The sequence below is a fragment of the Ornithorhynchus anatinus genome, chromosome 6 (genome assembly GCF_004115215.2).
Source record: "Ornithorhynchus anatinus isolate Pmale09 chromosome 6, mOrnAna1.pri.v4, whole genome shotgun sequence".
NCBI lineage: Eukaryota > Metazoa > Chordata > Mammalia > Monotremata > Ornithorhynchidae > Ornithorhynchus > Ornithorhynchus anatinus.
The window spans coordinates 22,614,860-22,638,128 of NC_041733.1; the positions used below are offsets into that span (position 1 = coordinate 22,614,860).

A 23,269-nucleotide genomic window follows, 5' to 3' on the forward strand; every position below is an offset into this window, starting at 1 on the left:
TTACCCCCCCCCATCCCCCTTGGGGGCAGCAGAAAGATGAGGTTATGCTCGCTGTGGTCAGAACATGTGTGGCATGTGATCAAAGACTTACGGGGGAGGGAACCTAACATACACAGAATGCTGGAGGCAGGGGATGAGCACATTTGCTCGTGCCTGTTGAGCTTCTCCTACTGCCCACACGCATGTTTTTATAAAGAAAGTTTTTTTTTGAAGTGTCTAGAACGGGTCTATATTGGGTGCACGCGGGGGGGGGGGGGCGGGGGACAAGTATGGTGCTAGGCAGAGGTGCCCATTCTGGGTCAGGGGCTGAGGGAGGCCCAGGTGCGTGTGTGTGTGTGTGTGTGCACGCGAGGAACTGTGTAAGGGTGCTTCTAGGTGTCGGGTACCATTTTCCTTAGCTTCCCCTTTGTTCTTAATAATAATGATAATAAATGTGGTGTTTTTTAAGCGCCTATGTGCCAGGCACTGTACTAAGCGCCGGGGTGGGTAGAAGCAAATCGGGTTGGACGCAGTCCCTGTCCCTCAAGGGGCTCACAGTAATTAATCCCCATTTTGCAGATGAGGGAAGTGAGGCACGGAGAAGTTAGGTGGCCTGCCCAAGGCCACACGGCAGACAAATGGCGGAGCGAGATTAGAACCCAGGACCTTCTGACTCCCAGGCCCGGGCTCTATCCACTACGTTCTGGTTCCTGTCTGGTTCAGCAACGGGGGCGTGTAAACGCCACAGGGCAGTAGCGGGAGCAGAACTGGAATCGAATCACAGCGCCAAAAGGCCTGAGTAATAGCCCTGGATGGATGCAACAGGGTCCTGCAGCTGCAGTTCTATGGCAAAAAAAAAAAAAAAAAAAGTCGATGTGGTGAATCAAAAATAATCGCTGCACTCTGCATATGATTTGCATGTCAATTCCCTTAATATCAGAGTGTACAGAGTTGCCTCCCGACTCCTGCTCTTTTTTCCCCTTGGGACTCCTCAGGCCTTTGTGAATCAGACGGAGCCTGATCCAGCGTGACAGAGAGAGAGGGGACACGCACACACATACACAGACACGGTTCGATCCCGACCGTGCGTGTGTGATGGTGTGTTGGTTTCCGTGGGTGGAGGTGTCGGAGTGCAGGAGCAGGGACTGTCGGCGCTAGGGGTGTTTAGAATAGCAAGTGGCCGTGAGAGGGACACCAGGCCGCTGTTGAGGGCGGGCGGACGGACTGACTGACTGACTGACTGACGGTCGGATGGACGGACTGACGGATGGAAGGCCTGACGGATGGACGGACGGACGGATGGACGGACGGACGGATGGACGGACTGATGGACTGACTGATGGACAGACTGACTGATGGACTGACTGACGGGTGGACGGACTGATTGATGGGCAGGCTGATGGATGGACTGACTGACGGATGGACTGACGGATGGACGGACTGACGGGTGGACGGACTGATTGATGGGCAGGCTGATGGATGGACTGACTGACGGATGGACTGACGGACGGACGGACGGACGGACTGACGGACTGACGGATGGATGGACTGATGGGCTGATTGATGGACAGACTGATGGATGGGCTGACGGACGGACGGACGGACGGACGGACGGACTGACGGACGGACTGATGGACAGACTGACGGACGGACGGACTGACGGAGGGATGGACTGATGGGCTGACTGATGGACACGCTGACGGATGGACGGGCTGACGGGTGGACAGACTGATGGACTGATGGACGGATGGATGGACAGACTGACGAGTGGCCTGACGGCCGGCCGGAGGGAGGGGGGCGGGCGCTGCGCAAATCGGGCCGCCGCCGCCGCCGCCGCCGCCGCCGCCGCCGCCGCCGCCGCGGCCTCGTCAGCACCAGGGCCAGCGGCGCCGCCCGCGCCCGCGCCCGCGCCCCCGCCCGTGCCCGCGCCCGCGCCCTCCCCTCCCCGCGCGCGCCCCCGCGGCCCACGGGCGTCCGGGCGTCCGGGCGAGGAGGGAGGGCGGGGGAGGTGACGGCGCTCCGATCCCCCCCCGCTCTCGGCTGGATGGGCGGGTCCGGGCCGCCCGCGGCACCGCCGGACGGGACCACCGGCTCCCCGAACGGGGGAGGCCGCGGCGCCGGCGGAGGCGGAGGCGGCGGCTTCCACGCGCAGAGGGGAGGAGGGCGGTGATGCTGCGGCGAGGCACTCGGGCTCAGTCGGCTCCGGGACGCGGGAGGCGCCGCCGCCGCCGCCGCCGCCGCCGCCGCCGCCGAGGCAGAGCCGCCGTCTGACTCCAGCGGCGGAGCGGGCTGCGCGCCCGGGCTCCCTCGGAGGGAGCCTGCATCGGCCCATGCCGCCGCCGCCGCCGCCGGAGATGCCGCTCCTCTAGGGCTCGGCCTCTCCCGCCCCGCTTCCCCTCCCTCCTCCGTTGGCGGGGCTCCGTCCCGCCCTGCTTCCGAAGGGGCCGCTCCCCCAGATCGAGGGCTCTCCCTCTCTCTCTCTCTCTCTCTCTCTCTCTCTGTGTCTCGCCCCCCGCGTCTCCCCAGCCGGAGGGTCGCCCCTCCCCTCGCCCCGCCAGGATGAATTACCTCCGGAGACGCCTCTCGGACAGCAACTTCATGGCCAACCTGCCCAACGGCTACATGACCGACCTGCAGCGGCCGCAGCCGCCGCCGCCGCCGCCGCCGTCAGCTCCGTCCCCGGCCGCCGGGGGGCCCCCCGGAGTCGTGGGGTCGGGGGGCGGGTCGGGGGGCTCCTCGGGCAGCGTGTCCCCCGCCGAGCGCCCCCTGGCGGCGGCCCCCAGCCCCGGGGGCAGCTCCGGGGGCGGCGCCGGGGGCTTCTTCTCCTCCCTGTCCAACGCGGTGAAGCAGACCACCGCCGCCGCCGCCGCCACGTTCAGTGAGCAGGTGGGGGGCGTGGCGGGGGGCTCCGGGGGCTCCGGACGCGGCAAGACCCTCCTCGTCATCGACGAGCCCCACACCGACTGGTAAGGGCTGCCCGCCCCCCGCGCCCCCTCCCCGAATTCGCCTCTTCTCTCCCTCCCAAACGCGGCCAAGCCAATCGAGCCGCTCGCCTCTCTGGCTCCAGGTCTTCAGACTCCTCCTCTCTCGACCCTTCTTCCCCCTCTCCTTCTTCCCCCTGCCCCTCTTCCCCCTTCCCGTCTTCTACCTGCCCCTCTTCTCCCTTCCCCTCTTCCCCCTTCCCGTCTTCTTCCTGCCCCTCTTCCCCCTTCCCCTCTTCCCCCTTCCCGTCTTCTACCTGCCCCTCTTCCCCCTTCCCGTCTTCTACCTGCCCCTCTTCTCCCTTCCCCTCTTCCCCCTTCCCGTCTTCTTCCTGCCCCTCTTCCCCCTTCCCCTCTTCCCCCTTCCCGTCTTCTACCTGCCCCTCTTCTCCCTTCCCCTCTTCCCCCTTCCCGTCTTCCACCTGCCCCTCTTCTCCCTGCCTCTTTTCCCCCTGCCCCTCCTCCCGTAACCTCCGCCTCTCCCGTTTTCTCTCCTCCCCCCTTTACGGCCTCTCCTTCCTCTTCTTCCTCTCCTTCATCTTTATGGCCCCTACTCCCCGCTCCCCCACCCCGTCCAGCACTTAGCCCTTCCACCTTCTCCCCAGCTCTCACCTCAGCCCCCTAGCCTGACTTTAAGGCGGGCAGAGAGCCGGCCAGGCTAGGAAAGGTTGAGGCCGGGGAGCAGGCCGGAACCCCTGACCCTTGTTTGCTACAAGGCGGGATGCTAAATTTCTGTGATGGAGAGCGGGAGGGCTCGTCTCTGGTCCTCCGGGTTTGGGGCTGTGAAGGATAAGGAGGGCCGAAGGGAGCACGCATCAGTGCTGCGAATCCCCGCCTCTTGACAACCGTGACCGGCAGCAGTCGTTGCTGCTATTTTCCTGCCGGTGTTGAGGTAGGAGCCCTGGGAATAAGAGAACCTCCGGCGATTATTCCCAACCCCCGGAGACCCCAAGCTCTTGGAACCAAGGGTGCATTCTGCAGGCGGCCGGTGGTAGTTGAACCCAGGAGGGGAGGAGATGGATTGATGGAGAGGCAGATCCTGAAGGAGAGGCTGTGTGGGAGAGCTCTGCGGGGACTGGCGAGAGAGAGAGAGAGATTGTGATTGTAATTGTATCTTGGAGGGGACCGTTGGAGTATACACCTGTAGGAGAAGGAACGGATCTCAGTGGCTGGGGAGGACATCCCCGAAGGGAAAGACAGAGTGGAGGATTCCTGCCTTTTTCCTTTCAGTTCTTGGCCCTCAGCCCCGTCTCTGTCTGAGATGCTGACAAACATCCTTGTGTTCCTCGCAGGGGGAGTTGGAGAAGTAGCAGAGGAAACTGCTTTGTCATCGCCTCCCCAACGCCCCTTTCCGTCTCCCTTCCCTTTTCCTTTTCCAATGTTTGCCCATCCCTCCTTCATACATTTATTCATTCAATCATATTTATTGAGCGCTGACTGTATGCAGAGCTCTGAACTAAGCGCTTGGGAGAGTACACTATAACAATAAACATCACATTCCCTGCCCACAACGAGCTTACAGTCTCCTTCCTTTTTCCCTTCTACCTGGAATTGATATTCCCCTTGGCAAGTTCTTCCCAAGAGCTGGAGCCTCGAAACTCTCCCGTTCTCAGCTCTCCCAGCTCTGCCACTTGCTTGCTGTGGTGACCTTGGATAAGTCACTTCACTTCCTCTGTGCCTCGATTTCAACCGTAAAATGGGGATTCAATACCAGTTCTCCCTCCTACTGAGCCCGTGAACCCCATGTGGGAGGGGCACTGTGATTCATCCACCCAGATTAATTTGTATCTATCCCAGCGTTTATAACAGTGCTTGACAGAGAGTCAGCGCTGAATAAATACCATAATAAATTAATGAATTCTAGGTTAATATGTGATGAGTCCGGGAGCCCGGGACCCTTTTCCCTCCCGGGAGGCAAAACCCTCCCAAATCCATCCCCCTCCAACTTTGTCTCTCCCATATATTCTCTGGGCAGCATCCTTTTTGCAAGGAAGAGTCATATGCCGGTGTCCCCCCAGGGCGCCTGCTGCCCCTCCCTCACCCCCGGAAGGCATCCTTCACAGTCTGGCACTACCAGAGGACGGTTGTGCCCTCAGTTGGCTTGGATGGCCGTGGCTCTGCAGGAAGGTCTGGTACCTTTTCCCTTTGGCCATGATCCCCTGACTTTGTCCTTCCCCCCTTTCGGAGACAGAGAGACCCCTAAGAGGCAGCGCGACGTAGTGGATAGAGCCCGGTCCTGGGAGCCAGAAGGACCGGGGTTCTAATCCCAGCTCTGCCACTTGCCTGCTGTGTGTCCTTGGGCAGGTCACTGAGCTTCTCTGTGCCTCAGTTACCTCATCTGTAAAATGGGGATTAAGACTGGGAGCTCCACGTGGGACAGGGGCTGCGACCAACCTGATAACCTTGTATCTCCCCCAGTGCTTGGAACAGTTCTTGGCACATAAGTAAGAGCTTAACATCATCTGGCGTCTCCCACATCTCTCCAAGTCCAAGAGTCCCCCTCCCACCAGCAGGATGACTTATCCCCGGAGACGCCTCTCCGACAGCCACTTCGTGACGAACCTGTCCAGTGGCTACATGACCGACCTCCAGCGGTCGGCCGGCAGCTTCTCTGAAGCGGCTGTGTTAGACTGTGAGCTCCTTAAGGGCAGGGATGGCGTCTGCTGACTCTACTGCATCGTACTCTCCTAAGAGCTGTGAACAGTGCTCTGCACGCAGTGAGTGCTCAATATATACCCTTGATTGATCGAGATAGGCATCCGCTTCCTCCTGAAAGGATGAGGTTCCTCCCTCTGGGGAGCTGTCATCCATCCTGCCCCACCGGGGCTTTCCCCAACATATGTCCCCGACCCCGGTTCTCTCTAACCAGCAACCTTCAGCAAAAAAAAAAAAATAAAAAGAAAAACGATGGTATTTGTTAAGTGCTTACTATGTGCGAAGCACTGTACTAAGCGCTGAGATTGATTCAAGGTAATCAGGTTGGCCCACGTGGGGCTCACAGTCTTAATCCCCGTTTTACAGATGAGGTAACTGAGGCACAGAGCAGTGAAGTGACTTGCCCAAAGTCACACAGCTGATAAGTGGCGGAGCCGTGGCTAGGCTCCAATCCCGTCCTGGAGGCGGCCCTCACGGTCTGTCCCCCGAGGCCCACGTGTTTCCTCAATTACCTTCTGGATTCTGGAATCTCCCCTCTGCTGTGATGCCATCAGCTCTGAAGAGGGGCATAGCGGAATGTGACATTCAGCCCGGAGAAGCAGCGTGGCCTAGTGGACAGAGCACGGGTCAGAAGGACCCGGGTTCTAATCCCGGCTCTGCCCCATGTCTGCTGTGTGACCGTGGGCAAGTCACTTCTTTGGGCCTCGGTTACCTCATCCGTAAAATGGGGATTGAAACTGGGAGCCCCAAGTGAGACGGGGACTATGTCCAGCCTGATTAACTTGTATCTACCTGATGCTTAGAACAGTGCTTGGCACCTGGTAAGCGCTTAACCGGTACCATAATTATTTTTATAGCAGTTACCATAAGAGCAAAACCACAGGTGGCATTCAGAGGAGGGAAATCTCAGGATCCATCCCATGGGTGGATGAGACCCTCCCCAGGCTTAGCTCAGATTCTTTTCTCTGAGTGGGGGGAGGGAACTGAGGCAGTGAGGTGTAGGGGTGGAGCCCCCAGGGTCGAGATGGCTGGAGGGGCAGCTGGATTCTGACTCTTGCCGGTCCTGATCTGAGATGGTAAGCAGGACGTGGAGGGTGAGGCCGCTGTTGGGAAGGCAGAAATCCTGCGTTCCGGTCCTCTCTATTGAGCGACAAACCCCCAACGCCGAGAGGCTTGGTGCCAAGTTTTATTCCCTGAATCCTGGCAGTTCGGCTTTCCCAATCCCGCTTCCCAAAACACCTGGGGCCACCTAAACCCTGCCTTGGGCCACCCACGCTCTTTCATGGCTCATCGGCAACTCTGCCGACTGAAATGACGCATCTGAAGAGAGCGCAAGAGGTTGGGAGATAGGGTCTGCCCAGCTCTGAAAGGGATCAAGTCTCAACGCTTCTGGTCGGAGAGGTGGCGTGTTAGATGCTTCTCTGTTTAAGGTTGGCCCGACCAGGAAACAATCGCCGTCATTACCCACGACCCAGTTTCGTGGCTGTTATTTTGTCCGCCCGCTCTGTTGTACTGGGCTTAGTACAGCGCTCTGCACGCAGTGGGCGTTCAAGAAATAGCGCTGATTGAATTAACGCTTCCTCCAGTCTATCTCCTAGAGAGCTTCGTTCCCTTGGGCACTCTGACCGAGTTTGATCCCTGTTTCCCCTTCCCCGACCAGGGCCAAGTATTTCAAGGGCAAGAAGATCCATGGGGAGATTGACATCAAGGTGGAGCAGGTGAGCTCCAGCGGCTGTTCTCTCTGCGCTCATCAGGGGCACAACACGACTCTGCTTGTTTTCTAAAGCCCAGGTGCCCCTGGGGTTTGGGGGGGGGGGGGTGGTCCTGGCGGCAGGTGAGACCAGGCTGGGGCGGGGGGGGGGCTCGTCTGGAGGGCCGTAGCGGGGTGGGCGATCAGACCCTCCATCCTTGGAATCTGAACCGTGCTTTGCCCTCCCAGGCGGAGTTCTCTGACCTGAACCTGGTAGCCCACGCCAACGGCAGCTTCTCAGTGGACATGGAAGTGCTGCGCAACGGGGTCAAGGTGGTGAGGTGAGTGCCAGGCCAGCAGGTCCCTCCGGGCCGGTCTGCCCAGGACTCGCCCACCCCGGGTTAGACGGAGCAGGGAGGTGGGAGGGCTCAGGGCCCCACTGGGATCCCTAGGGGATCTCCAGCTTTCCGGGTAAGCGGCCACCCTGCTGCTCGCCCTGCAGGTCCCTGAAGCCAGACTTCGTGCTGATCCGCCAGCATGCCTTCAGCATGGCCCGCAACGGCGACTTCCGCAGCCTGGTCATCGGGCTGCAGTACGCGGGGGTCCCCAGCGTCAACTCCTTGCACTCCATCTACAACTTCTGCGACAAGCCCTGGGTGGTGAGTGACCAGCCTTCTCCCCGCACACTCCTCCCGGGGCTCTCGGAACCAAACTCCTCACCCTCGGAAGGATCCTCGGCTCCAACCCTAAGCTCAGCCTGGGCCGGGCCCGGAAACCCTGGAAACTAATGGGTCCGGGTTGTGGGGGTGGGGGGCTTCCCAACCCCCTTAAAGGACCCTTAAGGTTCTGGGGGAAAACTGTGGGCCGAGGGAGGGGTTCTTTGCTCGAGATGCAGCGGGAGGCAAGGCTTTCCAGGGAACCTCCCTCTCATTCCTCAATCGTTTTTGAGGGGTTTTTTTTAACTAAAATATGATGGGTTTGGTAGGAATGTTTTGTCACAGAGAGAAAACTGGCTAAGAGTTAGGAAACAGTTAGAATAAATGGCCACGATTTCAGGATGGAGAGGTATAATGGAGAATTTCCTGGTATGGGGGCTCGGACCAGTTTTGCTTAACGTGTTCACAAATGATCTGGAAGAGGGAGTGGGCAGTGCGATCTCCAAGTTTGCAGATGGTGCTAAACTCTTCCACATGGTGAAATGCCATGCAGATGGGGATCTTCTGCAGGAAGACCTCATAAAGCCGAGTGGGCTGAAAAATGGCAGATGAGCTTCACTCTGACCAAATGCAAGGTAATATAACAGAGGAAAAAATTCTCAAATACCACAGCAGGGAAGTGGACTAGGAGCTGTCGGGTGCGACCCAGGAGTGAGAGATCTTGGGGTTATTGTTGACCGATCTTTTAAATCAGTGGGAAGCAGCAACCAAAGAGACCCACCCAACTGCCTGGCATCAGGGGGGAAGGGGAGAGGAGACCAAATGAAAGGCAGAGTTTTGTCACTATGTCTAGCCAGGTTGGGCCTGCACCTGGAATAGTGCACAGTTCTGATCGCTGCCTTTTGGAAAAGAGGAGGTGCTGAAACCGGCGACTGAGGTGAATGAAGAAGGGAGGAGTCTCTCCTGAGGTTGGGTTGGAAGAATTTATCCCAGCTCCACCACGTGCCTTCTATATGACCTCGGGCAAGCCACTTAACCTCCTTGTGCCTCAATTACCTCATCTGTAAAGCGGGGATTAAGATTGTGAGCCCCATGTGGGACAGGGACTGTGTCCAGCCCGATTTGCTCGTATCCACCCCTGCACTTGGATGCATAGTCTGGTACACAGTAAACGCTTACAATTCTTATCATCGTTATTATTGTTGTTGTTATTATCTGGAGCTCTTCTATCTGGAAGGATGCAAACTGAGAGGGGATGGGCTAGAATCCCCACATCAGGGCCGGGGTGGACAGGGTGATCCTGGAACTGTGGTTGCTTAACTCCATAGACTGGGAAGGACACTCATGGTAGGTGGTACGTGCAAAACAAACAGAAATCATTTTTAATACAGCTGGCATTCATAATAAGGCATGGGCAACCACCGGAAATTGTGTGGGAAGAGAATATCTGCAGGTTCAAGAGCAGTTCGGATAAATTCATGGGCAAGTGAAAAGTTAGTTGCAGAGGGGACAAAGGGGCGCTAGGTGATTTTTAGTGCTGCAGTCCAGGAAGGCAGCTAGCCTACAATTCCTCCCAGCATCCCGTTGCCACGGTCAGAGACAGGCCATCGGTCCGACTCAGTAATGACAAAGCTTGTCCTTATTCCCATTCCTCCACCTCCAGTTTGCCCAGATGGTGAGGCTGCATAAGAAGCTGGGGGCAGAAGAGTTTCCGCTCATTGATCAGACGTACTATCCTAACCACAAGGAGATGGTGAGTCATTTACAAGGGGGGAGTGTATGTGGTGGGTGGGTTTGTGGGTGTGGGGGACGGGGGACATCGAGGGCCAGGGTCTGGGAGAAGCCAGGGGGCCTGTAGCTCCAGACAGAGGGGCAGAGTCTGGCTAAAGAGGAAGGCAAGTCTGCTAATAGGAGATTGGGGTTGGGGTGGGAAGGACGGCTCAGGAGAGTTCCTTGGTATTGTGATAAATGGAAAGCTCGGGAGAACCCTTCCCTCCCCATCCCCATCTCTTCTCACAAGCTACATTTTCCTTGCTCGGGTTCCCAGCCAGCCAGGGACCTGGCCCCCATCCTCGCCTCCCTGTTTGTCAGAGGCACACGTAGAGCCAGTAGTTTTTATTTTATTTCCAAAAAACGACAAACGGGGAAGTAGCAGGGGGAGCTGGGGCCTCACTCTCACTTGGCGGAGTCTCAAGGCGGCAGGCCCCGGAGGAAACCTTGTGGGGAAGGGGAGGGGAGCTGGGCAGAGGCTCAGGCGGAGTCAGAGACAGTCGGGTGGGGCCGCAGGAGTGTCCAGGTGCAGAAGCCCCCTTTCTTGAGCGTGCAGGCATACTGCTGGGCCTGAGGGTGTCTCCCGAGGCGGGAGTTCACCCGATCTGTCCACAGGCACTGGAGGTCGCCGCTTACAGAGCAAGGGATTCCTGTGCAGGGCACCACCTGAGGGAGGAGATGGGTCGGCGCTGGCCCAGAGCCTTCTCTTCCAACGCCCCTTCCCGCCCCCGTCCCAGCTCTTTCTCCCTCTCTCGCCGTGCCCAGGTGAAAAGAGCTTCTGCCCTGGAGCCCACCACATTCCCATATTCCCGAAAGATGGAAGAACCTTCTTTTCCCTTCCAGTCTATTCCCAGGGTACAGAGATGTCTCTTCTGCAGCCTTGGGAGCTGAGCAGGAGAGCTGACATAGGGCCAGGGAGGCCCTTGTGAATTTTGCGGGTTCTTGTCATCCCAGCCCTCCCCCCCACCCAGTGGGGGGCTCCCGACTCTTTCCTCCCCACTCCCCCCAGGCTTCTCTCTCAGGGTATCACTTACTTCACAGTCACAGCTGGTCTTGTAGAGCTGGGTGAAGCCTTGGCGCTGGGCCGGGGTGAGGCTGCTCCAGGGTTGGATGAAGCTGCAGGTGGTGACGTGCACCTGGCCCTCATGCAGTCGCCCTAGAGACAGGAGGGGCTGTTATCGAGGGTGAGACTAGAGGGCAAAGTGGCAAGGAAGTGGGGGGGGGGGGCTGGGGGGAGAGGGTTCTGCTCCCCCCCAACTCCAAGGGTACTCAGAATGCCCTTTGGGGGTGGGGGGGGGAGCTCCCCCTGATTGGCCAGGCTGGGCTGCAGTGCGTTAATCTCCCCCACACCATTTCCCCTCTGCAGTTGCTAGGCAACCAAGGGCCACCAGGATGAAGACAGCCGGGGAGGTGATTGGCCCCCTTCCTCTCTTCCTCCGAGGTCCGCCCCTTCCCTCGTTGCCAAGCAACTAGAGAGGGCTGCTCCTGCCCCATCGAGTTAGCCAGGGAGGATAACATGTAGGGAGGGAAGCAAAAGGACTCCTCCCCAAATAGCAATAATAATTACAATCTTTGTTAAGCACTCATCATGTGCCAGGCACTGTACTAATCACTGGGGTGGATACAAGAAAATCGGTCTGGGCAAAGTCCCTGTCCCACGTGGGGTTCACAGTCTCGATCCCCATTTTACAGATGAGGTAACTGGAGCCCAGAGAAGTGAAGTGATTTACCCAAGGTCACACAACAGACAAGCGGTGGAGTCGGGATTAGAACCCACTAGTGACCTTCTGACTAGTGAGATGCAGCTGGCTCTGGGGTGTGGGGGTGGAGCCGGAGCTCAAGGGCCTTCTACTCTCCGGCAGGGAGTCTACTCTGCTAGGCGACTGGCAATGAGATATTTACCTGCAATGAGATATTCCGTGCTCTTGTTCAAGGATTTGTGCTCATAGCCACACATGCTCTCCAGTGTTGGAGAGTAGAGGAACCGCAGATCTGCGAGGTTTCCCAGAGCCTCGAATCCCTTGAATACCTGCAGAGAAGGGAGGAGAGGAGAGGGAGTGGATGGCTCTAGCCCCCTGACAAGGCGGGTGGCCCGAGGCCAGGTAGGGTGTGGGCGATGGGGTGAGAAGTACCTTGGTCATCTTGATTTCATATTGTCGATGATGCTGGAGACTGTCGTTTTGGCCGGGTTGAGCAGCCCCCACAAATTTGCCCCTGATAACTGCGGAGGGGAAAGGAGCAGGGTCAGTTTGCGAGAAGAGAGTGGCTGGCCTGACGGTCTTCCCCCATTGCCATCCTGCCAGGCCCGACGAGCTTCTCCTGGGTAGCTTTGGGGAGTCGTACTACTCTGAGAAGGGGGCAGTGCATCTTCCAGGCCCTCGCACCTCCCCTGGGCCTTGGGATCATCTCTGGCCATTCCTGACATCCCACTCCCACAGGGAGGTCCCTGCCCAGCCGCCTCTCCCCAGCCAAAGCCACCATGGGCGGGGGGGGGGGGGGATGTGGCTGATTCTCGGGGCTATTTATAGAAGCAGGCAAACCACAGGGGGAGTGGGGAGGCAGGGAGCCAGGGACGGGGTTGGGGGACCACCCAGGAGCCGACTCCTGTCTGGGAAGGAAAGTGATTATTAGGATTGGGAGAGACAAGCAGAGAACAGTGGGTGCTGCCACCCTGGATGTGCCTCCGGGAAACTGGTGCGGGGAGCGGGGGTCCTGGGGGTTGCTGTGGGGACAGGCTCAGGCAGCGGGGATGGGGCTTAAACTCACCAACGTCAGAGTTGCAGTAGGCCATTTGGGGGTGTTGGGGTGCGCAGCTGCAGGCCTGGGAAGGGGGAACCAAGGCCGGGCATAAGAGCACCGATGCCAAGAGGGCGTAGATCTGAGAGGCCATAGCGAGGGTGTCTCGTGAGTCCTGGAGGGAGGGAGGAGGAAGGATATGTTGTCCCATTTGAGAGCTCCAGCTTTTGAACTCGGCCCTCGGCCTGGGTGGAGCTGGCGGCCCTGCCGCCGGTAAGGGGTTAACCTAGCTGTCTCTGGGTTTCTTATCCAGTTGCTACAAGGCCCCTTTGTGCCCCTAGTTAGGTCAGGGAGGATGGACGGCCGGCAAGGAGCCGGAGCGGGTTCTGGCCCGGCCTCGCTGCCCGCTTTCTCCCCTCCCGTCCCGGGCATCCACGGCCTCGCCCTCCTCCGTCAGCGCCTTTCCAGAGGCCTGCGGCCCCTGGCGCCTGTCCCATCCAGTCGGGCCTGGAGAGTCAGGACTCGGGGGGAAAAGTCGCCTTGTCCTAAGGGGGCAGAGGGAAAGGAGGGAAGCCCTCGGGCCCCTCTCCTCCCCGCCGGCCCTTCAGCCCCTAAGGGGGAAACGGATGTGGCCGGGAGCTGACCACTAGCCCCATCCCTCCGTCCTCCTTCCTCTGCAGGCCGGTCCGGCCTCGGTCCCGGGGTCCGAGCCTGGCCCAGGAGCTCAGGCTGACTCCATGTCCTCCGCCGTCCCCAGGGCCTCGACTGTGCCAGGATGGCAGTGAGGGGGCGGGAGGGGGGCGGCGAGTGCTCAACCCCCGCCCAGAGGGCCGGCCCGGGCCGAGCTGAGCTGCCCCCCTGCCCTCAGGCTGCTGTGGGCCGGGGATGGGGAACGATCGGGGACCACAGCAGGCCGGAGGGGCCTCCCCGTGCCACCTCCAGGCCGGGCACACCCCCGCCCCCCGCCTCCGGACGCCGGACGGCCTGGAAGGGGATCAGTCTGGGGCGACGAAGGGGGAGCTGTAAGGCCAGAGGAGCTGTTGGGTCCCCCGGCGGGGGCCGCCTCAGCCTGGACCCCCGGTGGCCCTGTCCTGACCCCGGGGGCCCCGAGGAGATGTGGCGCTCGGCTCTGCAGGGCTCCCTCCCTAACCCACCCCCGATGCCCCCACCGGGCCCGAGGCGTCGCTTTGGGGCAGACGCCCAAGGCCAATTCCCCTCTTAGGCCCCGAGGCCCGAGGGGTGGACTGGGCTCCCAGATGAGCCAAGGGGCCCGGGCCGGGGGTCGGTGGGAGAGGAGGCCGGGCCGGGGCCGGGCTCAGCTTTGGCTTACCTCTCGTTGGCAGCGGCAAGCGGAGAGGGAAGCTGCGGACTGGGGCTCCGGCTCCGCTATTATATCTTTGACTCTCGCCCCGCCTCTGCCCCTCCCTCCGCCGGCAGAGAGAGGGAAGGAGGGAGGGAGGGAGCGAGGGAGAGATGCCCAGCGGGCGGGGCGGCCTGCGCGCCGAGGGCAGCCCCCACCCGCCCAGCTTTCCGGTTACTCACGGCCCGGGCGGGGAAGGGCCACTACCCTGGAAGCGGGGGCTGGCCTGAAGATGCGCCCCCTGCTCCTGAAGGACTCAGGCGTGCCCTCTCCTCCCGTCGCCCTTAGAAACCCAAGAAGGGAGGGCTGACGTTCAAGGAAGGGCCAAGGAGAAAGCTCTCTTCCCCCCCCTTGGAATGAGGTGGGGGGACTGAGAAGAGCTCATGGGCCAGAGCTCTGTGGGGACCTGACACCTTGCGACCCCCGGCTGACCCCCCCGCCCCACCACCCGGATGCCCGCCTGGCCGCCGTGACGTCCGTTCCCCACCGGACCGGGCACAGGCCGGGTGATTCGGCGTCAGGGTTTCCCCTGCGTTTTCTGGTTGGCACCCGGAGACTCCACGGACCCTCGTGCGTCCTGTGCCTCAGGGTGATGGTGGGGCCTGGCTGGGTTCAGAGCTTTGCAGCCCCGGGGTTAATAATGATAATAATATAATTATGGCATCTGTTAAGTGCTTATTATGCTCCAGGCACTGTACTAAGCACTGGGGTACATACAAGCCAGAGGGATTGGATGAAATCCCCATCCCACGTGGGGCTCACAGTCTCAATCCCTATTTTCCAGATGAGGTAACTGAGGCACAGAGAGGTCAAGTGACTTGCCCAAGGTCACACAACAGGCAAGTGGCAGAACCGGGATTCGACCCCCTGACCTTCTGACTCCCAGGACCGTGCTCTATCTACTGGTTCTGGGAAGTGATGAGGAGCCGAGAAGCCAGGAGGCCTGGATTCTTGGGAAAACTAGAGGGGAGAGTCGAGGTGGGGGCTGGGGAATCAATCGATGGATCGATCGCCTTTATCGAACCCTTACTTTGTGCAGTGTACTGCACGAAACGCTTGGGAGAGTACAGTATAACAGAGTTGGTAGACTCCGCCCACATCGGGTTTACAGTCTAGAGGGGAGCAGAAATTTGGGATTCTTGGATGTGAGCGGGTTCTGGAGGGAGACCAAGAGCCTGTCAGGATATTGGGGGCAGGAGACATAAGTCCTGGGAGGGGGTCTGGTCTTGTCCGGCAGGGAAGCCTTGCTAACCTGAGCCACTTTCTTCTGTCTTGGTAATCCTGCTGCCTCCCGGGTATATTATTAGTCAGCGGTCAAGAGGTAGGGATGTCTGGGAAGTATGTTATTCCTAAATGCTCCTTCCCATTTCTTCCTCCAAGATAAAGCCACTTTCCTCCCACAGAAGCCCCCTGGGTTTTAGGAAGATGAATCAAAGCCACGGCTTATTATTATGGTATTTGTTAAGTGCTTACTATGTGTTATGCACTGTTCTAAACACTGGGGCAGATACAAGTTAATCAGGTTGGACGCAGTCCCTGTCCCACATGGAGCTCATCATCTAAAAAGGAGGGAAGTAGGTATCGAATTCCCCACTTTACAGATGAAGGAGAATGACTTGCCCAAGGTCAGTAGTCAACAGCAACTAGAAGAACCGGGATTAGAACCCTGGGGCCCTGACTCCCAGGCCTCTGCTCTTTTCACCAGGCCAGTGGGAGGGGTCGGGAAAAGAGGAAGGAAGGGGCTGAAGTTGGAGGAAGAGGGAGTGGGGGATAGGGATGAGGGGCCTGGTTAGGGAATGAAAGCTGTGGATGTGGAAGGCAGATCAAGGTTGCGATTGGGAAAAGAGGATGCTGAGGGTGAGAGGGACCCAGTGGCAGAGGGAAACTGAGTGGAAGGGGGGAGTTGGGGGTGCGGGAGCAGGAAGACTAGATTTGGGGGGGGGTCAGTTGGGCATGAAGGAGCAGCGAGGCCGGGTGGGGTGGTGGGAGGTGGGGTAGGGTCGGCTGGGAATGAGGGAGCAGAGAAGCCAGGCTTGGGAAGGAGGGGTGCACCTGGGGATGAAGGAGACTAGACTTGCAAATTGGGAAGCTGGGAATGAGGGAGGAAAGTGGGGGCAGAGATGAAGTAGCAAGTGAAGTTCAAATGACTGGGGGAGGTCAGGAGTTTGAGAAGAAGAGGGAGGAGGGAGGATGGAATCCCGGCTGAGACTTCCTGTCAGCCTCTAGCGTCACAGTGACGGGAATTCCCTCCTCACCCCCCTTCCTTTTCTTTCCAGAGCTTTAACCCTGGGAGGAAGGGAAACTTTAACTTCTCCCTTTAGATCCTGGAATATGCATAAGTGAATGTAAATTCACACACGCGTGTGTTACGAACACTATATGTCTGTGCGTTGCCAAATGTTCGCAGAGCAATCATTTTTAGATTTCTCAAAAACTGCCAAGATTTTCTCGTGCCTCTGGCATGGCCCCACATGTCTGACTCCCCCATCCCCCGCCGTCCCGCCCAGCCCTGACTCCAACCCCATCTCACCGCCTGCTTTTTTATAGTGTTGCTGCACAGTGGGTTTTTGGGGGAGGGCGGGGGGCATGTTGGTGGCGGTGACAGTTTAGGCTCCCTGCCATTGTGGGTCTATCCCACTTCCCCAAGTGCCCCTCTCCTTGCGGGACCTCTAGGATGTGGCAAGCATAATAACTGCCATATTTACCTCTCCTTAGCACGGATGTGGCTCAACACGGCCCTCCTTGGGTCTGGCTCCCTCCGTCCCCCAAAGCTGGCTGCGTACTCTTCCTCCTGAGGGATGTTGGCAGGGGTGACTGGGGAGGCTGACTTTTTCCCAGGCAGCTGCACTTCCATATAGAGTTCATGGTCGTCTGGGCACTGGTCTTTTTTTTTTTTTAATGTATTTGTTAAGTGTTTACTCTATACCAGTCACTGAGCTAAGCCCGGGATGGATACAAGCCAATCAGGATGGACACAGTGTGTGTCCCATATGGGACTCACAGTCTTAATCAGCACTTAGTAAAGTGCCTGGCACATAGTAAGCATTAACGAATTCCATAATTATTATAAATCTCCACTTTACAGATGAGGCAGGGAATGTGTCTGCTAATTCTGTTGAATTGTACTCTCCCAAGTACTTATTTCGGTGCTCTGCACTTAGTGAGTGTTCAATAAATACCACTGATTGTTTGATCAATGAGACAGGCCCAGAGAAGTTAAGTGACTTGTCCAAGATGACATAGCAGACAAATGGTTGAGCCTGGATTAGAACCCACGTCCTCTTTCCACTAGGCCACACTGCTTCACTCTGGTTCTGTAGAGATCCTCTCATCTTTCTTTTCCTGGAGCGCTCCCAGACCTTCTGCATCTCTCCCATTCACCTCACAATCCCCAAACCTAGAGCCCTCGGAACAGAGACGAGAGGTTTTAATTCCTGACTTTCTGGCTCTTCTTGGCCCTGTGAGAGGGAATTCAAGATGCGGATTGGGATTGGGAAGTGAGCGAGAGAGTCTGCAATGGTTGAGAGGGTTCCCCACATCCAGGGAGAGATTCATGGGAATACGGAGGGGACCCTGAGAGGAGGCTGGGGGAAAAGGCAGAAGGGTCAGGGCTCTCTCTGTCCTGCCCTGTCCTCCCTTCGTTCTCTCATTCTCCCCTCGATCTCTCACTCTCCCCTCTCTCCTGCCTGGACAGCTGCTTGCCTTATGGGCACCGCATCCAGTTCTCCTTGTCAGATGGCTTTGATGTTGTGTCCACATTGCCCCCTTGCACACCCCACCCACCGCATTGTTGTTAACAAAGTGAGCACTACCGCCCTCGGTCCCGCCACAATCGGGGGAGGTGTCTGGGGCAGTTCCGGCTTGGGGGGGAGGTTGTGTGGCTGATTATGTGTGAGTGTGTGTGTACACGTGCGCGTGCATGCGAGTATCCGTGGCACATTACTGTCTAGCTGTACTTCTGGCTCTTTGAAAGTGTTTTTAGATCTGTAACTTTTGAATGTATGTGGATGAGGGGAAAGCTATGTCAGTGTGTGTGTGTGTGTGTGTGTGTGTGTGTGTGTGTGTGGTGGAGGTAGGGAGTGGGTAAACGCATGCTGCGGCTGTCTCCAGTCACTCTCTGGCCAGCTAGCTGAACTCATTTTACATCTCTGATTGCACTCAGGGTCAGGTTGCACTGAGAGAAAATACAGTAAACTTTCCCTTTTTTTGCTGGAAGCCGCTTACTCATTCAACCCACTTATGGGAGAAAATGGAGAAAGGAGGAAGAAGGGGGAGGAGGAGATGGAGAATCAAATGATGGGAGCAGGGGGGCGGTGATGGGGAGGAAGGGATGAGAGAGGGGGAATGAGGAGGTGGAGAGATCGGGAAGATGGGAAGTCGGAATGTAGACCTCCCTGGCTACTCTCAAGAACCCAAGGGACCAGACCTCAATCTAAGCCAAATGCCCTACTGGGGAGAGGGACTTTTGAAAGAGATGACAGTCTCCTTCTGCCCTGCACCCAGGGCACTCTGCTCTATAGCCTCCGTTTCCTTTTGGAGATGCCATTACCCACCCCAGAGGAAGGCCATTATGTTTCTCTGCTCCCCAAAGGGCAGCAGGTTGAGGGTGGGTGGAGGGTTGGTTCTTCCTGTTCTGGGTCGAGCAGGTTCATGGGAGCTGGGGAAATGGAGGCCTCAGGACCAGGACTGAGTAGAGGAGAAGCCGGGGGTCAGGAAGTGAGGCACATGAGGTGGGTGAGAGAAAGCCAGCAGGATGGTGTTGAGGGCCTGCCTCCTCCAGGAGGGGAAGGCAGTGAAGCGGTTGCCTGAAGAAGAGGGACAGTGCCCATTCCGTGCTAATGGAGGAGAGAGAACAAGAGGTTCTTTGGGCTTGGTGATCCCAGGGCCCTTCTAATTCTGGGTCTTTTTCGCCCTCAGCTGACCTCTGCCAAGTATCCTGTTGTAGTGAAGATGGGCCATGCCCACTCAGGCATGGGCAAGGTGAGTCTCTCCCCTGCCTCCCTCTAGGGAATGTGGAAATGCCTCCTCCCCTTAGGCCCTCTAAGGGCTGACCTCCCCCATCCTCCGCTGACCCTCTCCCTTACCCACAGGTGAAGGTAGAGAACCAGTATGACTTCCAGGACATCGCGAGCGTGGTGGCTTTGACTAAAACCTACGCTACGGCCGAGCCCTTCATCGACGCCAAGTATGACGTGCGGGTGCAGAAGATAGGACACAACTACAAGGCCTACATGTGAGAACACTCCCGGGCTCCCCAGACCTCTCCCGCTGACCCCCTCCTGGCCCCTGATCCCTCCTTTCTCCTGCCCTAAGAGCTCCCCGCCAAACTTGGCGTCCCCGAAACCCCTTGTGCGGGCCCTCTCCGTTGCGGGAGGAAAAGGACACCTCCTGATGTTCCTTGCTTCACTCCCAGGAGAACCTCAGTGTCTGGAAACTGGAAAACCAACACAGGCTCAGCCATGCTGGAGCAGATCGCCATGTCTGACAGGTGGGCCCCGGGGCTGAGATCTTCGGGGAGGAGGTCCGCGATCAGGGGTTGGGTTTCCTGTTTAGGAAGGGTCCCCGGAGTGGGTGCCCAATTGGGGGTGGGTGCTGGGTGTGTGTTGGGGGGCAGGCCTTGATGCAGCTGTGGCACAGGTACAAGCTGTGGGTGGACACCTGCTCGGAAATCTTCGGCGGCCTGGACATCTGTGCTGTGGAAGCTCTGCATGGCAAGGACGGGCGTGACCACATCATCGAGGTCAGCTCCCCAAAACCCTCGGCCTCCCCTTCGCCTCCCAACCAACCCTGAGGGTCCCTCTCCCGCCCTGACCCCCCGCCGACTGGCATTCTTTCCTAACTCATCACCAGCCCCACTACAGTGACACGCACACGTGGGTCGTGCGCAGGATCCCTCCTTAGCTGGAGCCAAGAGGGCTAAGAGCAGTACGGTCAGCGTGGAGCCGGGTCAAGATGCCCGCGGGCTAGCCCTGGCCCAGAGCCAGGCAACCAGGGCTGGAGGCAAGCCACGGGACTCAGGACCATCCCCAAGCCTCCTGGTTCTAGGCCCCGACCATGTTCCCACTTCTGGGCTCAGTCCCTCTGGATTCCCCTCCCCCATCTGCTTCCCTGCATCTGCCCCAGTCCTACCCCTTCCTCAGTCTCCATTCCCTTCCTTCCCCTGTGCTCTGCCTTACTCTACCTCTCTCCTTCCAGGTAGTGGGCTCCTCCATGCCGCTCATTGGGGACCACCAGGATGAGGACAAGCAACTTATCGTGGAGCTCGTGGTCAACAAGATGGGAATAGCCCTGCCTCGCCCCTCGGTGCCCTCCCCCGGCCGGGGGCCTCACTCACAGGTCAATCCCCAAATTCTCTGACAGCGGTGACTCTCACAGCCTTGCCCCTCTTTGGGGTGGGCAGGTCGGGGGGGCTGATGGGGTCACCGGGCAAAGGAAGAACTGAATCTGGGGCTCTGAAAGAGGCTCGTTGGGTGAAGGGGGAACTATGAGACTGGAAGACAGGGTCGAGGAGCTCCTGGGGAATTCTGAGGAGCTTGGTGCAGGCCGAGGACTGGCCAGGGATGGTCAGCGGAAGGCCAAGGGAACACCTGGGAGGGCAAGAATGGGAATGAAAGGGGTCGGGAGCACAGGCCAGGGAGAGCCCGTTTGGCGACATTCTGGTCAGGGGAGATGTGGTGGGGGAAAGAGAGGACGGGATGGGTGGCTGATCTGGGCCTAGCGAAGAGTGAGGACTGCGGGAACTTAAGCGGGAAATCTCCTCTGCTATGGAGGAAGGACAAAGGCGCCGGAGGGAAACTGGGTCTGGGAAACAGAGGCATGGACCGGTGCCTGAAAGGGAAAGAGGCAACTCCACTCCATGAGCCAAGGATTCTGGGTGTGCTCAGTGATACAAGTCGACAAGGTGGGGAGAGGGAGACGGGACTGTTGGGGAAGGGAATTGTTGGGGGAGGGGGCTCTGATAGCCTCGATGGGAGTAGGAATTGCCCTAAGGCCAACTGCCTCCTGGAGGGAAGAGGTAGGAGCTGGGGGATGGGGAGCAGACCCCCGAGTTCGGCCATATCCACCCTGTCCCTGCTGTCTCCCAGGCTCCGTCCCCAGGGACCCAGTCAATGCCCCGGCAGAGTTCCACCCACCAACCAGGACCGCCTGCCCAACAGCGTCCACCCCCGCAGGGTAAGGATAGGAGCACCCCCCGGGTTCGGTCGGAAGGGGTGAGGGCCGGGGGGAGTCCTTCCTCTGAAGGATGGGGATTTGGGGCGGGGAGGCGCAGGCCAGATTCCGGGCCCTCCTGACACCCCGTCTCCTCTTTCGCCAGGGGGACCGCAGCAGCCCGGGCCAGGCTCCCAGCGCCACGGGCCCCCTTCCCAGCAGCGCCCCCCGCCTCAGGGGCAGCAGCTCCCGGGCCTGAGCCCGCAGGCCGGAGGGCCTCCGCAGCCCCGCCTGCCCAGCCCCACCAATCAGCAGGCCTCCGGCCCACCTCGCCAGCCGGGGGCCTCCCCGCAACAGCCACGCCAGCCCGGCCCGGGGGTGGGCCCTCCACCCCGCCAGCCGGGCACCTCGCCGGGCTCCCCGTCCCCGCAGCGGCAGGGGAGCCAGTCGCCCCAGCAGCAGAGGCAAGCTGGGGGAGGCCCCCCGGCCCAGAGACAACCCGGCGGGGCGCCTCAGCCCCAGAAGATGGGGCCCCCGGGACCCCAGCAGCGACCACCTCCTGGGGCTGCCCCCCAACAGCGCCAAGGGCCCCCACAGAAGCCGCCCGGCCCCTCAGGCCCGACCCGCCAGGCCAGCCAGGCCGGGCCCGCTCCAGGCCTAGGCCCCACACGTCAGGCCAGCCAGGCGGGCCCTCAGCAACGCCCGATGCCACCCACCACGCAACAGCCGCGGCCCAGCACCCAGGGCCAGGGGCCAGGTGGCCCTGGGGCCCCTGCCAGCCGCCCCCCCAGCCAGGGGAAGCCTCAGCCTGCCCAGAAGCCCAGCCAGGACCTGCCACCGGCCCCGCATCCACAGCTCAAGTAAGGGCAGGACCCAAACTCCTGGGATCGGTCCCCCCCGCAGCCCCCGGCCCTCTGCCTGAGACTCCGCCGGCCCCCTAATCTCTGGCCCTGCTCCTCTCCGGCCACAGCCCCTTCCCTCTCTGCCCAGGCCCCTCTCCTGCGCGGTGCCTGGGGTGGGGGGGCGGTGGTACAGCTGGCATGACGATAATCCTATGTTTCTCTCCCCCTTCTCCCTGCCTCCCTTTTGCCCCCCCCACCTTCACTCTCCCCCTCCGCCTTGTTCTCTTTAGCAAATCCCAGTCTCTGACCAATACCTTCAACCTTCCAGACACGGCCCCACCCCGGCCCAGCCTTAGCCAGGATGAGGTGAAGGCGGAGACCATCCGCAGCCTGAGGAAATCCTTCGCCAGCCTCTTCTCCGACTGATGCCCTGGGACCCCAGGGACCTCCCAGAGTCCCCCTTCTTTCACCCCGGCCCCGGGCTCCACCCCTGCAGTTTCTCCCTCTTCAGCCTTCCCGGGCGTCCTGAGCCCCCATCACCCCATGGAGCTGTCCCTCTCCCCAAGGACCCCTCACTCTGGCCCCAGGTCTCTACGGCACCTCCACGGTTTTCCCTTCTCAGTCTTATTCCCTCCAGGCCTCCTCACCATCTCCCTCCACCCGGTAGGGCTTCTCTGCCCATTCCCCACCAAACCTGTATTTCCCCTTACTGTGTGACTGACTTGGGCCCCATCTCTCTCCTCCTCCTTTTCCCTCTCCTAGGAAACCGAACCAGAGACTTGTGTGTCTTGAAATATGCAAATCACTATCACTGAGCACTACCCGGAATCCTTTGCACATGGAGTGGGCACTGCCCCTTTCCCATTTCCCTCCAACCCTAGGGCAGCACCAGAATGTGGGCAGGCCGGGGCCGGAGGTGAGGCCGAGGCCAGCTAAGTGGGAGGCTGCAAGGGCCCCCTCCGCCCCTCCTTCAGCCCTGCCCCAACCCCCTTCCCTCCCCGGCCCCTACGTCTCCCGGGCCGGCGTCCCGTGTGTGTCGTGCCGTCTGTGTGCCGTGTGCCAGGCATGTTGCGTGTCGTCCCCCTGTGCCGCCGCTTGGCGTGTGTTGGAGTTTCTCGTGACGCCGTGATGCGCGCAGTGAGCTGTTGTGGCCCCCCGACCCCCACCGTCCCAGGGCGCCCCGTGTCTCCAGCCCGTTCCCCGTCTCCCAGGCCCGGTCCCTCCCCGGGTCCGGCCACGCATCCCCTCTTTACTGTTGCTCTCGACAGAAGAGACAAGACATGTGATTAAAGGGAGAGCTGGACCAGCGTGGTGTGCTTCTTGGCGGCCCCTGGGATGGAGGAGGGTGAAGGCTTTGGAGCGCAGAGTCCCCCTGTCCCCCAATACGTTTAACTAGTGGGGCTAGGGGGCCTGCAGAGTGGCTGTGGTCCCCATCCCTCCCTCAGCTGGCG

The 23,269-nt window shown here is 59.6% G+C and overlaps 2 protein-coding genes across 4 annotated transcripts; one reads left to right on the forward strand and one right to left on the reverse strand.

The window, feature by feature from the left end:
* Positions 1 to 2,018: 2,018 nt before the first annotated feature.
* SYN1 (synapsin I) lies at positions 2,019 to 23,121 on the forward strand. Of its 2 annotated transcripts, none has more exons than XM_029067013.2 (13): positions 2,019 to 2,945; positions 7,276 to 7,333; positions 7,555 to 7,646; positions 7,808 to 7,964; positions 9,625 to 9,714; positions 18,745 to 18,807; positions 18,918 to 19,060; positions 19,241 to 19,315; positions 19,465 to 19,567; positions 20,023 to 20,163; positions 20,913 to 21,000; positions 21,143 to 21,836; positions 22,147 to 23,121. In XM_029067013.2, the coding sequence occupies exons 1-13, from the start codon at positions 2,539 to 2,541 to the stop codon at positions 22,172 to 22,174; spliced, it is 2,139 nt and encodes a 712-aa protein (XP_028922846.1). In that variant the 5' UTR covers positions 2,019 to 2,538; the 3' UTR covers positions 22,175 to 23,121. The 2 variants fall into 2 exon arrangements, with proteins under 2 accessions (XP_028922846.1, XP_028922844.1); XM_029067011.2 differs by having other exon boundaries at positions 2,020 to 2,945; positions 22,109 to 23,121.
* On the reverse strand, positions 10,062 to 13,894 carry TIMP1 (TIMP metallopeptidase inhibitor 1). 2 transcript variants are annotated; one of them, XM_029067018.2, is made up of 6 exons: positions 13,798 to 13,894; positions 12,498 to 12,642; positions 11,864 to 11,952; positions 11,634 to 11,760; positions 10,766 to 10,887; positions 10,062 to 10,397 (listed from the first exon to the last, which is right to left on the reverse strand). In XM_029067018.2, exons 2-6 carry the CDS (start codon positions 12,619 to 12,621, stop codon positions 10,212 to 10,214), a joined length of 648 nt encoding a protein of 215 aa, XP_028922851.1. In that variant the 5' UTR covers positions 12,622 to 12,642; positions 13,798 to 13,894; the 3' UTR covers positions 10,062 to 10,211. The 2 variants fall into 2 exon arrangements, with proteins under 2 accessions (XP_028922851.1, XP_028922849.1); XM_029067016.2 differs by lacking the exon at positions 13,798 to 13,894 and adding an exon at positions 13,112 to 13,230.
* Positions 23,122 to 23,269: the final 148 nt, after the last annotated feature.

Bases quoted from the DNA above. Each gene is read 5' to 3' on its own strand.
- SYN1 (XM_029067011.2), top strand. From the start codon at position 2,539: ATGAATTACCTCCGGAGACGCCTCTCGGACAGCAACTTCATGGCCAAC. The intron at 2,946-7,275 runs GTAAGGGCTGCC...TTCCCCGACCAG, and splicing joins GACGAGCCCCACACCGACTG to GGCCAAGTATTTCAAGGGCA. The intron at 18,808-18,917 runs GTGAGTCTCTCC...CCTTACCCACAG, and splicing joins CCCACTCAGGCATGGGCAAG to GTGAAGGTAGAGAACCAGTA.
- TIMP1 (XM_029067016.2), bottom strand. The intron at 11,761-11,863 runs GTACTTCTCACC...CCTTCTCTGCAG, and splicing joins ATGAAATCAAGATGACCAAG to GTATTCAAGGGATTCGAGGC. The intron at 10,888-11,633 runs GTAAATATCTCA...TCCTGTCTCTAG, and splicing joins CACGGAATATCTCATTGCAG to GGCGACTGCATGAGGGCCAG.